At 42.2% G+C, this 12,674-nt stretch overlaps 2 protein-coding genes across 4 annotated transcripts; one reads left to right on the top strand and one right to left on the bottom strand.

Annotated features, from left to right (window-relative positions):
* Nucleotides 1-24: 24 nt before the first annotated feature.
* On the top strand, nt 25-4,130 carry LOC311259753 (E3 ubiquitin-protein ligase rnf146-like). 2 transcript variants are annotated; one of them, XM_084357059.1, is made up of 3 exons: nt 25-159; nt 890-949; nt 1,253-4,130. In XM_084357059.1, the coding sequence occupies exon 3, from the start codon at nt 1,265-1,267 to the stop codon at nt 2,426-2,428; it is 1,164 nt and encodes a 387-aa protein (XP_084213185.1). In that variant the 5' UTR covers nt 25-159; nt 890-949; nt 1,253-1,264; the 3' UTR covers nt 2,429-4,130. The 2 variants fall into 2 exon arrangements, with proteins under 2 accessions (XP_084213185.1, XP_084213186.1); XM_084357060.1 differs by having other exon boundaries at nt 37-154.
* Nucleotides 4,131-7,025: 2,895 nt separating this feature from the next.
* Nucleotides 7,026-10,400, bottom strand: echdc1 (enoyl CoA hydratase domain containing 1). 2 transcript variants are annotated; one of them, XM_084356569.1, is made up of 7 exons: nt 10,353-10,400; nt 9,924-9,989; nt 8,956-9,131; nt 8,042-8,184; nt 7,839-7,891; nt 7,652-7,732; nt 7,026-7,555 (listed from the first exon to the last, which is right to left on the bottom strand). In XM_084356569.1, the coding sequence occupies exons 2-7, from the start codon at nt 9,986-9,988 to the stop codon at nt 7,138-7,140; spliced, it is 936 nt and encodes a 311-aa protein (XP_084212695.1). In that variant the 5' UTR covers nt 9,989; nt 10,353-10,400; the 3' UTR covers nt 7,026-7,137. The 2 variants fall into 2 exon arrangements, with proteins under 2 accessions (XP_084212695.1, XP_084212694.1); XM_084356568.1 differs by lacking the exon at nt 10,353-10,400 and adding an exon at nt 10,193-10,293.
* Between the last annotated feature and the right edge of the window lie 2,274 nt (nt 10,401-12,674).

Raw genomic sequence — 12,674 nt, 5'->3', positions numbered from 1 at the left:
AGCGCGTATTGTTACGTCGTCGTCTTTATTTCAGCCTCTTTTTTCGGAGGAAAACAAAGCCAGTTAACATTGGAAGTCGGTAAATTAGCATTGGAAATCAGCGCCGTTACACGAGTTATAACTGTACAGCTGACCAACACAGCAAAATACAACGGTACGGTACGTACGCTGTCGTTGCCTTGTCTCCGTCGCGTGAAAATGCTCCTCCTAGCTGTTTATGTCGCCATGCTAAAATAAGCTAGCGCCGTCAGATGAACTCCGTCTATTTGCTGGAGTCAGTGAGCTGCCATCAGCCTAGCCAGCGTTAGCTACAACAGGTCTTATTGTTATGGTCGCTTTGCCAGTCGAGAAATCCCTTTGTAACGTTACTGTTTGACTTCTGTCTGTACGTGTAACGCAAACATCAAACTGCTTCCTTTTTTTAGCTGCTTTGCTATATATCTGACGTTAGCTAAACTAGTTTGCTTGTAGACTGTCACCAGTGAATGTGAATATTAGATCGTTAGCTGTTGATTTGACTCGAGGAACGTTAGCTGTGCTCATCACAGCCCTGTCATAAGGCCAGCTGGGTTAACACAAACTTGCAACAGTGAGCTGACACAGTTCACTACTTGTAGTCAGACAGTTAACAGAGCAGCCCTTTGTTTCACAGACTTATGTAAAACCCTTAAGGTTTCATTTCAGTCATAGCTAAGTGAATTAACGCTAACTTGTAGCTAATCCGTTTTAACATCAGACTTTACGTGCAACCTGTTTGTTACCTAAAGCAAGGTTGTCAAATAATGTATACATAAGGAATAGGTTGATATTGTGTGTCCCAATCGTACTTAAAATCAGGACAGTCTGAAAACAAATGCATTCTCACCGACTTCTCTTTTCCTTTTGGCAGTGGCACGTTTGAAGGTCCATCAGCTCTCCTCATGATACATCAGCATTAAGGGTATTTCCAGTAAGTATTATATATCATGTCTGTCAGCCTTGTTCCAGGTCGCAGGTGGCATAAAGATTAAAGTATGATTTGATATTTATAATTGTTAGTTCGACTTCTTGGAATTGCAATCGAGTGCAAAATATGATCGTGACACCAGCAGTGAAATAAAGTATTTTTATTGCAAATGATATACATCACCAGCCGAAATCATCACTATCTTGAATACTCATTTCTTCTTTTCAAAATGAATAGCGTTGACTAAAGAAAAGAATCCTAACATGCTTACTATAACCTGTATTTACGATTGTCCCCTTTCCTCAGTACTTCCTAAGGATGGCTAGTTGTGGGGAGGTAGACCACTCTGTTAGCTCGCTTCCATCCAGTAAGAAAGGAAGCAACAGTGGTGGTGGAAGTGGGAACAGTGCAGAATCATCTTGCTCTGGCTCCAGCAACTCATCCCCAGCCCTGTCTGTACCGGAGTGTGCCATCTGTCTGCAGAGCTGCGTCCACCCAGTCCAACTGCCATGCCATCACGTCTTTTGTTTCCTGTGTGTGAAGGGAGCCTCCTGGCAGAGCAAGCGCTGTGCTCTCTGCAGACAGGAAGTGCCGGATGACTTCCTGGAAAGGCCCACGCTTCTCTCTCCGGAGGAGCTGAAGGCATCAGCAGGAGGTCGAGGCGGGGCAACAAGTGACCACGCCTGGTATTATGAAGGCCGTAACGGTTGGTGGCAATATGACGAGCGAACCAGCCGCGAGCTGGAGGACGCTTTCTCCAAGGGCAAGAAAACAGCCGAAATGCTGATAGCTGGTTTTTTGTATGTAGCCGACTTGGAGAACATGGTGCAGTACAGGCGCAACGAGCACGGTCGTAGACGCAAGATGAAGAGAGACATTTTGGATATCCCGAAGAAGGGAGTGGCGGGACTGCGTTTGGACACTGAGGGTGTTGCTGGGGCCATTGGGGCAGCAGGTCGAGAAAACTCTGCTGATGGGGCTGACACCACAGTAGCAGGAGTGCAGCAGCAGGTCACAGGTATCCCGTCTACTGTCACAGCCCCTCCAGCCCCTGCCAGACCTCCCACCTCCCTCGGTGGACAGCCTGGAAGCAGCAGCAGCAGTCCCACTCTGGAGGATGCTCTCTCTCAGCTGCAGATCAGCCTCAGGCCCACACCTCCTCAGGAGCGTGCAGAGGTGGGGGAAGGAGAGGAAGAAGACGAGGAAGAGGAGGCCTCGCCCTCAAGGTCCTCCGATCCTCACACCTCTGTGGACGAGTCTGGCTCTGGAGACTGGAGCGACGATGAGGAAGAGGAGGATGAAGAAGAAGAGGGGGGAGATGGAGAGCGCGTGGAGCCTTTGGAGGGGAGGCCACGGAGGCAAAGACTGAATCCAGAGGACAGAGCCCCTCCTGGCGCAGAGGCCGCCTCTCCCCCTTCTTCATCCAGTAGCAGTGGAAGGTCCAGAATGCCCGATGGCCAGTGTACAGTGACTGAAGTGTGAAGTCATCATCGAGCCCGTCATCACCAAATGGCTATGTTCCATTTAATTAATTTATTCCTCACTGTATGCTGCCGTTCACTCTGTCACAGATGTGGGCGGACTGCTTGATACAAGAGAAATCAAGTGTAACATACTCCATGTTTTTAGGTAAACAACTCAAATTTAGCAATCAAATTTGGTGCCTCTGTTGGGCTCACAAGGATCTGGATGTATCTGTGCGATTTTGTTTTGTCTGTCTCAGCCTGTCAGTAGAGGAAATGTGGGGTTTTATGTTCTAGCACTGAGACAGGAGGTACAGCTTGGTAAACAGCCAGATGGATACAGCATGTTGTTGTGAGCCATTAAATCTCAGAATTGTCTCTCCAGCACATCATGTGAGATGTCAGACTAATTGTCGTGTTCAGCTGCTATCAGCCTGCTCACGTTCTGCCATTTGATTGCAGGATTCTGTTCTTTTTAACTTCCAGTAAAGTGGACGTTTAAGAGGTCAAAGTGGCTCGCCAACCTGCTTCTCCCTATCATAGGTGTTCTTATGTTGAAACATATGATCTAATACCCAGAGGGTCTCTGGGAGGCTCAGCGAGATCCTTGAAGTTGGAAAGAGAAAGCATAAATGGGAATTTTAGTCCAAGAAATGGAACTGTGTTCTTTATCATTATCATGAACGGCTGCATTCTAATCATCTACACTTTTAACTCTCTCAGCTAACATAGCACACAGAAATGGGCTTGTTAGAGCTCAAGTCACCTGACTACTCTTGCAAAGAATCCTTGATAACTTGTTCCCAACCTCCACCCCACCTAGATGATTTCCTTCCTTCAGATTCAACTGCTTATGAAGCCTTTCCTTCAAAATTCTCAAATGTAAATGTTAAACGTTTGGAAGTGTGTCGTTTCAGAGCAAATTGTTGTTTGAACATCTTTAGGTTGCTTGGATAAAGAAATGAAACGGAAGTACTTACTGATGCTTTTAAGCCCTGTGGGTGTTTAAATTCCACACCTAATGTGCTTCAACATAGTAATGTAGCTCAGGAGCCTGCAGGATTATCTGGCTACGTGCCTAAGGGGTTTGATTTCCTTTAAGCTGCTTGCTGAAATTCAAAAATCTAAATAAATTACAGCTGCTGTTACAAATAAATATGTGTAATAGAAGTACATATCAAATTTATTTTAACCTCTCCAAGCTTAAAATAATTGGCATTTTAATGTGAAGTACCAGTGTTTTCCTTTTAAAGCTGTTAAGGCCTCTGCAGCCTCATTAGTATTCTTATCGTCCCTGACTAAAGTATTCTCAATTGGTGTTTCTAAAGTTTTTGTGAATTGTGCATGTTCGAAGAGAGAGTTATTTAAACACTACTGGTCGGCAGGATGTTGAAGAAGTGATATTTCTGGGTTGAGTTTGAGTACATGTTTTTAATTTGTTTTTAATTTGTGTTTGTTTTTGTGTTTCTTATGGTTGTAAATCCTCCTCTGTGCGATGTCTGACGCTGTAAGAGAACAAGACCATGCCATTGCTATCGGTCATCCTGCAGAGATTTCAACTTCTGTTATTTTTTTATATTTCTGACATGCTTACATCATCAGCTCAGTCTTAGACTTTCCATTCTGAAGAATAAAGTTTGTGTAACAGTTTTTGCTTGGCAACTTTTTTGTTACATTGTTTGTAATTTAAGAATAAATTGTGTCATTTCATCATCCTACAAGGATAATGTTTTTGTGCTCTTTGTCTCTCATCATTATTTTTGTGGCTTCACATTTTGCTGTGGGATAGCATGCATGTTTTTGCTTTAAAGTCTGTCTTGAGTGTTACATAAGTAGGACTATCAATGGGCCCATTGTAAGTAAGATTTGACCCCTTTTTCTCCACACTACAATCTGAAGAGATTTTTCTAAGGGGGGGGAAATCAAATTCTTTTCACTGGATGAGGGACTGAAGCATTCGGTATCTGTTCTTTTTCATAACAAAGCAGCAAAAATAAGACTTGGACGAAGCAGGTGGCACATGGACAAGAAAGAGCAATTACTAACCCGTAATGTCCACACAGCCTCCTCTTTTTCATTCACCATGTAAAAAAAGTCGTTATGTACTGTATATCCAGTAGTGGAATGTAACTAAGTAAATTTACTCAAGGTACCTGTGCTTGAGTCATTTCTTTTCATTACACTCGATACTTTTACTCCACTACATTTCAAGGGGAAATATTGTTCTCTGAATTTATCTGCCAGTTTTAGTAACTAAAATTAAGGTTTTTACACACAAAACATAAAGAGTTAATAAAATAGTCACAGGGAAGATGTTTCTGCATTCAGTACTTTTAACACTTACATTTTCCTCGTTATACTAGCATACTTTTACTTAAATTACATTTTCAGTGCACAACTTTTACATGTAACAATATTTCTACTGTGTCATATTAGTAAATGTACTCCAGTAAAGTGTCTGAGTACTTCCTCCACCACTCCGTATATCATAACGAGGTCGACTCTTGTCTTTCCCTCACTCACCTTGTAGCTGTTTGGTATTCTGTCCACAGCAGCTATCAGCGCTCCAGCTGGGTGTCTGGCCAGGAAACATGACCTCTGGAGGGGGAACCAGAGATAACGGCCTGGCGTCCTCCGGGGACCTGTCCTGTACTTGCCATTTCAGTCTGTTCACGCTTGTGCTTGCAACACCTAATTTGCTGTGTGGACTAATTTTGAATGTGCAATGAAAAATGAGCTACAAATTGGTGCCAAACCTTACAAAAGAAATCAGCATGTGTACTTCAACTGTTTCTTTTGGCCCTGTGCTTCGGCTTTACATGCAGTGATGAGAGCCACTGTACAGAGTGCTGAAGAGCAGCCAAGTAACGCTCCTACCTACAGCTAAAAAAGTCCAGATAGAACAGAAATAGAGGGATCGGGGATGATGAAGGCCAAATAACGAGCGCATCTGAAGGAGCTGCTCAACTAACCTACAAAAAGATAGAGGCAGAAGTGCAGCATGTTCCTCTCAATCCTGCAGACAGATGCTGCTGGTTATACAGTACCTCATCAGCATCTGATCTGTATGCTGCTGCGATGTGTCTGCTCCTGTTAGGATCAGCCTGGCATGATCTGATCATTACCATAATCCCATTTTCAGGGGATCTGGAGGCAAGACGGTGTTCGTTTGCTTCACCGCTGGGGACAGAAGAGATTTAGAAGATGGAGAATGTAGTCCTTAAGGTGCTTGTTTTCATCCAGACTGAAAATACCTATTAAATCATACCCCACAGCATATTCCCTGTTTTATTACATGTGCTTTAATTAAGAGGATAACTCTAAACATAAGCCTCCAATATCAGCGTGGAGTACTAATGAAAAAGATCATTTCTCGGGTCATCTGACACTGCACCACAGCTGATAACTGTTTGCTTGTAAACAGGAGGCTCCAGTCACTAAACTATAACCCCCCAGTTTTTATTTATAGTGTTAATTCAGTTTTCATCTCAGATAACACCACCCTCATCCCATCTTGTCCTGCAGAGTTATGTTCGCACATTATCAGCGTCATTGTTTATGTATTTGTATCTCAGCACCCACAGAAAATCTGCAGGTTGTTCTTAACCTCAGTTTTATAAAAAAAAAAATAGGCCCTAAAAGTGATTAAGTTTGAATGTGTAGGGTCTCGATTGCCACAAACGTTTTATCTGATCTCATTTACCCATTTTTTTTCCCTCTTCTGATGTTACAATCTTTAAACCTACCACTAAACCTAATATAGTTTTTTCCTTTTTCTTTATAGTTGTGCTTACCTGTTGGCAAATTGTTGATTAACATAACTCACTCTAATAACCATAGTCCTACATCTAACCTACTTCTGCATGGTTTTATATACAGTATCTACTACCTAACTTTATACTTATCTGCAATGCTTGAAAAGGTTTTCCCAAAATCATGTTAAATCTAGTTTAAAATGATCTTGAAAGGTCTTCAAAAGAATTCAATTACAGTGTCTCATACCTGTAGAAACACTGGCCTACTCTCGGGATAAATAGGCATAAAACCAAAAAGAGAGACAACAAAACAAAACAAACCACAACATGGTTAAGTTTGTAGTCCTAACTAGAGGACAACTGATATGTAATGGAGGCAGGATATGTTTTATCGTTCAAAATGATCATTCACTATTCATTTAATTGTAATAAATTACCCCGAGCATATTTTTCTGCATTATGTCTGTGAAAATTTTTTTTTTTTCATATCAGATCATATCACCGCTATCCAGTCAAAACCACATATCTCCAAATTTGGTGTTTTTGAATTTTTTGATTAAAGTGAAGGGGGGAGTGCTCCTTTATGAGTTGAGACAATTCTCCTATTTCTAAAGCCAAACAAACCATTTACAGTCACTGAATCATCTGAAAAATGCATTGCCACAAAGCTGAAAACAAACATGGCTGTTTCTCTTAGCTCATAAAAAGATTCGGAGATAAGTGGTTTTGACCTGACAGCGACAATATCAGAAAGCATATTTGCCGATACCAAAATATATGTGAGAGGTCAATATTGATATATACCAATGTTCAGGCTCTAGTCCTAACCAACAACGATAATAAAAAGTACTTGTAAACGTCTTCAGAACAACAAAGAAGTCAGTTTATTGATGTTGATCAAGAGTCAAGGACAGAGCTTTCCAAAAGTGTCTTGGCTGATCTCAGCAGTTCTTAGGAAAGTGAACACAGACGCTCATTTGTGTTTGGACTTGCTGGCCAGAGCCTGCAGGTTAGCCGGACCGCCCCACACCGTCCCAAACACATCCTTCTCAGTCCTCAGAGCCTCTGACAGGGGGAGCTCTCTCCCTGACAACACCACCTTCTTCACAGCCCGGATCACCGGGGCAGGTCCTTTTGTGTAGCGACTGAGCCAGTCTTCAGCCTGCTGTAACTGCGTCCCTGCACCCTCCTCTGCCTGGGGGACCTCCAGGACTGCATCTGCCAGTCCAATCTGCAGGCCGAGCTCGGGGTCCACTTTCACTGCACCACCCAGCAGCTTCAGGGCATTCTGGCTTCCGACAGTGCGGACGAGCCGTGCCCCGCCGCCCCAGCCTGGGACCAGACCCATGTGTTTGTGGACAAACTGGATCACACTGCCGGATGCCATCAATCTATGACACAGAGATGACAGACAAAAGTTAGATTATTAACACACTTCTGGATGAAAGATGTGTTTTCTTTCATTCACCTGGATATAAAGACATTACCTGAAATCACAGGCAGTGGTGAGTTCTGCACCACCTCCCAGCGCTCTCCCCTCCACCAGAGCAACAGAGATCAGAGGCAGCCTGCACTGAGAGAACGACTCTGTCAGTGCACCTTACAGCTATGCTCCAACTTTTAGTCTGCATCAATACTTACTAGAGTGGTACAGAGGAAAATGAGAGCCCTTACCTGAGTAGTCTTGTCAGAGCGTTCTGCATGAACATACACATCTTCATCCCGTCCTACAGGAATTTAGAAACATTATTTAAAGATATTCAGGCAACACAAGAGAGGAACACGAGCAGAGACAAAGGTGGAGTACAGTGTAAGAAGATTTATGGCAGTCAGACAGCTACAGCGAAAAGAGACTGTCAATAAATCTGCCTTCCTACCTGTGGGTTGGATATCGCCCTGACAGCGTTGAGGTCTGATCCAGAGCAGAAAGTTCCAGCAGCACCCTGAACAATGAGGCCTTTACCGTCTGTCCAGCTCTCCAGCTGGCTCACCCTCTCCTCCAGGTCCACCATCATACTGCCTGGAAGGAAGGACAGGATTCTGGGCAAATGAGTTTCATCCTGAAGAGTCTGCACTAGTCACGCTCAGGAAAGTAAACGGTGTTAAAGGATAAGTACCGTTTTTTACAACCTGGACCTTATTTCTGGCAAAAGATATGGTCATTTACTCACCCAGATAACTTTGGTGTCATTCGGCGTCGTTCGGACGAAATTAGATCCAGTGTAGCGGCGATATATCCATATAATGGGAGTAACGGGGCATCGACACACAGCCTCTATATAACACATTATCTGCCACGAAACTAGTTCATTTCATCAATATTTTGTTATGAAATGCTAGCGCTATTAGCCTCTGAGTCCGGGCTCGTCTATTGTCAACATCCGGGGTCTGTAGGCTGATCTACTACCTCTGACCTGGAAGATGTCGTCTCTGAGCTGCGCGCGCACCCGCGACAGCGCGCCTTGTTTACCTGTAGCTGCTGCTGCTAGTTTGACCCCGGATGTTGATAACGGACGAGCCCGGACTCAGAGGCTAATAGCGCTAGCATATCGTAACAAAATATTGATGAAATTAACTAGTTTCGTGGCAGATAATGCGTTATATAGAGGCTGTGTGTCGCTGCCCCGTCTCTCCCATTATATGGATATATCGCCGCTACACTGGATCTAATTTCGTCCGAACGACGCCGAATGACACCAAAGTTATCTGGGTGAGTAAATGACCATATCTTTTGCCAGAAATAAGGTCCAGGTTGTAAAAAACGGTACTTATCCTTTAAATGTCACCTTACCGGAGAAGGCGTTCATGCGGGAGGGGTTGTTGACGGTGAGCACAGCCACACCAGACTCCTGTTTGAGCAGATCGACGGAGCCTCCAGGAAAGGCCTGCAGCTTCTCTCTGATCTCGTCCTGGTTGAAGTCGTGGATGCTGGAGTGCACACAGCCACTGCTGTGTCTGTGCAGCAGCCTTGGAGGAACATTCAGACAGTTTATTATAATCAGTCAGTCAGTCAGTCAGTCAATACCAGGGTTCCTGCACCTTATACAGTCAGATTCAAACACTTTTCAAGCATTTTCAGCGAGCTGACACATGCACATGATTTTATATTTTAGAAGCCTGATCTAAAGAGGATATTTAATGTTTACTACAGTCTTTTTGCTGTTATCTGCTTGTAGCCAAGAACAGTTGTATTTCGTCCATACTGTATTGTATCAAAGTATTCAGTATAATGACAGCACTAGTATATATACAGATATGATACATTACTAGTCGATGCAAGTAGAATTTGACAGCTTTTCTTTACACTGTTGTTCTTTACATGATTAGATGTTTGCTTGAAGATGAATTATAAATACATTAAAATCTAAATGAACATGCATATGTGTAAGAGAAACAACTAATGTTTTGCTCAGGACTTAAAGTTAATGCTTGCTTTTATACACTCCCCTTCCTCTCTGTAAATCAGGCGGAAGGACGTATGATACAGAGCCACACAAGCAAACTAAACATATAATCTACAATCTTGGTTTCTGACTCATCATCATGAGTCACAGTTAGAGAAGTTATTGCTTTTCTTGGATCAGCATTTCACAATCCTCAGCACCTCAGAGGTGTTTTTTAAGTAGTCAGACCTGTCTATGTTTGTGATTTGTGAACAACCAATGTAGATCCAACTCTGCAGGCTTGATGTTCCTTTATTTATGACCTTATTTACTGTCAGCAGCATGGTGATAAACAATGCTGGACGGACTCCCTCACCTGGCCCAGGCTCCACAGCTGCCGCTGCTCCCCAGGAGCTGCCGCCTCACTGCACACAGGACCATCCTGCAGCAGCATGGAGGAGGACAATATTTATTATTAACTTCACTGGGAGGAAATTACTTCACACATACTTTAGTTAGAAAGTAGGTGGGAACATGTACATCCAGCCACCATGTCTTCAAACTTTTCTAGTTAAAAACACTGCAACAAACTATTCAGTACAACCAACACATCAAAGTTTTGAATGATTTTGTTTTTCAGCAAACCATTCCATCTTTTTACTTGGAGACTAAATGTCAGACAACGTTCAAGTGTCCCTTTCTGATGTTCATACGTGCGCATACATGAATATATGTCGTAAAACATTTTTTAAATATGCCTCGACGGTAAAAACAAACATTTAGCATCAAAGAAGCTAGCACCAACCTTGACAGTCGTGTGGTGTAACTCTTAAATCTGTCCCCCTGGAAACCAGAGCTCTTCTTTATCAGTACATAATGGCGACACATACATGTAGTTCCTCAACGTGTCCACAGAGGGGCGGAATAATACCGCCACACAGCAAGTATGATTTGGATCATGACCTCTTGCACAAAGTCAAATTAATATCCATCCGTTATGCAATCATGATATTGGGACACATGTGTTTTACACAACACTTAGCTATAATTTATAGTTCCACATGAAGTGTAATAACATCCATCAGTGGCAGAAGCCCTGCACAGAGATCTGCTCTGTGTCTGTCACACCCCGTAAACACACTGAAGAACTGGCTCCACACACATGTCCTTATTCAGTAGTATTGACAGAGGACTTTGAATAAGATACACAAGTCATAGTACAGCACTAGCACAGGCAGCTGACAGTTATATTAACATGGCCTGTTGTCAAAATAGGTTTTCATTTTACTGTGTCCGTTTAACAGCAAAATAACAGGTTCTGTTTGATTCAAGCCCTGAAACACCTTTCTCTTGACACCAGTGAGCCGAGTTTGTGGCAGCTTCCAAGTCTGACACTGAGTCAACATCTTGTCAGAGAAAAGCCTGCTGGGACATTTGGTTTAATGTGAGGCCAAGCCAGACAACCATAAGGCAATGCCTTAAATTAAATGAATAGGCACTAAGTCCTTGTTAAAGGCTTATTAACATTATTATGAGTTAATAAGACTAAATGCTCATGATCAGCATCATAAACAAGATTATTTAAGATTATAAAACATGTTTACGCACTTTAAAGAAACTTGTTAATGGTTTATAGACTGCTTAGGAGCTCTATATGAGTTTCATGCTAATTGTTTATAACAACACTACAAACACATTTATCGAGTTGAGCTAGTTTGCCTGTTATGTCATTGTTAAGCATTTAACTGAGCTTTTTTGTTGCTTTGTTATCATTTATACTCATATACTTTATAATTTATTTAGCAGTTAACTATGCTTTTTGCAGGCACCGGATCCAAAGCAAAAACAATGTCTTATTAAGGTTAATAAATTATTTATAATGCACTTATTACGAGTAACTATGCTTTTCTCTGCTCTTCCATCTGGAAGAGCACTATATGTCGTAATGTTGATAACATTAATAATGACAAATATAATCAACACAAACAAGTTTGTGTTTTTCATGCTGTTTTTTTACACTCATCAAGTCATATTACCACTTAAAAATGTCAATACGAATCTTATAAGGACTTATAAGCAGGGTTGAGAGGGTTACTTTAAAAAAGTATACATTATTATATACTGTTATAATGTAATCAGTAATGTAATTCAAGTATCATAATATTAAAATAATGTAATGTTGTTTGAGGAATGGTCTTGTTCAATTCCTCCTTGAAACGTGTAATATCATGCCAACAGGGACCAGCACCTTTCTGAGGGGCCATAAAAAGTGTGAATTGCTCTGGGATCATAATACTGTGCAAACACAGACAGTGTCATAAACTACTGCACACTTGTTGGCATGTAATTAAAATAATTTAACACAAGTTATTTAAAAAAAAAAAAAAAAAGACAGACCAAGACATCAGTATAAATACAATCTGTGTACAAAGGAGACAGGAAGGTCAGATAGGAGATAAATGTTATAATTACTGAGTGAGAGTTAGAGATGAGGGCGTTCAGACAGTGAGACAAACAGGCGTGAGCAAAACAAAAACAAGAGGATGATATAAAGACCGAGAGATGTGCAGCAAGAGGAGGGAAAATGTGCCAAAACAGAGGGAGGCTGAGACACTTCCTGTCCTGTGGTCTGATCTACAGCTACTGGGAGCATAAATCTATCCGCACATCCTCTACAGCCCTGAGCATATCTCAGAAAACAAAGTCAGGAAACATAATAACATCTGTATAAGATCCACTTTGGAAGCAGGTTGTGTCACAATACATTCAAATGAATCGCTCATGTTAAATATTCTGCACACACCCTTTATTAAAGTGCAATTATCTACTTGTATTAGCTATTTCAGACACAGTAGGGTACTCTTCCTTAAATGGGTGGCTTTGTGGAACGTCTTCATGACTGTACCGCAAACATAAAAGGTCATTAACAAGGAGACAGTGCCCTGCATCCAAGACTGCAATAGACGCAACTAACTTTAAAAGTCCACACCTCTCTGGTCTATTTAAAAGTGGGGAAGGAATTCAAAAAGGTCGGTGGGACTCTTCCCAGGCAGGCATTCCAGACACGCTGACTCTCCTTCTTGCTGTGTACAGTACTCTCAGCGAGGTCAGCCAGCCTGCAACCTGT

Source organism: Pagrus pagrus (genome assembly GCF_965226575.1).
Source record: "Pagrus pagrus genome assembly, chromosome: 7".
NCBI lineage: Eukaryota > Metazoa > Chordata > Actinopteri > Spariformes > Sparidae > Pagrus > Pagrus pagrus.
The sequence above is the reverse complement of the archived record's forward strand: the minus strand, read 5'-3'. Positions and strand labels throughout refer to the sequence as shown.

Coding starts and splice junctions, on each gene's coding strand:
- LOC311259753 (XM_084357059.1), top strand. CDS start 1,265: ATGGCTAGTTGTGGGGAGGTAGACCACTCTGTTAGCTCGCTTCCATCC.
- echdc1 (XM_084356568.1), bottom strand. Junction 7,733..7,838: donor GCTCTGACAAGACTACTCAG/GTAAGGGCTCTC, acceptor CTCTCAGTGCAG/GCTGCCTCTGATCTCTGTTG. Junction 7,556..7,651: donor ACCACTGCCTGTGATTTCAG/GTAATGTCTTTA, acceptor TCTGTGTCATAG/ATTGATGGCATCCGGCAGTG.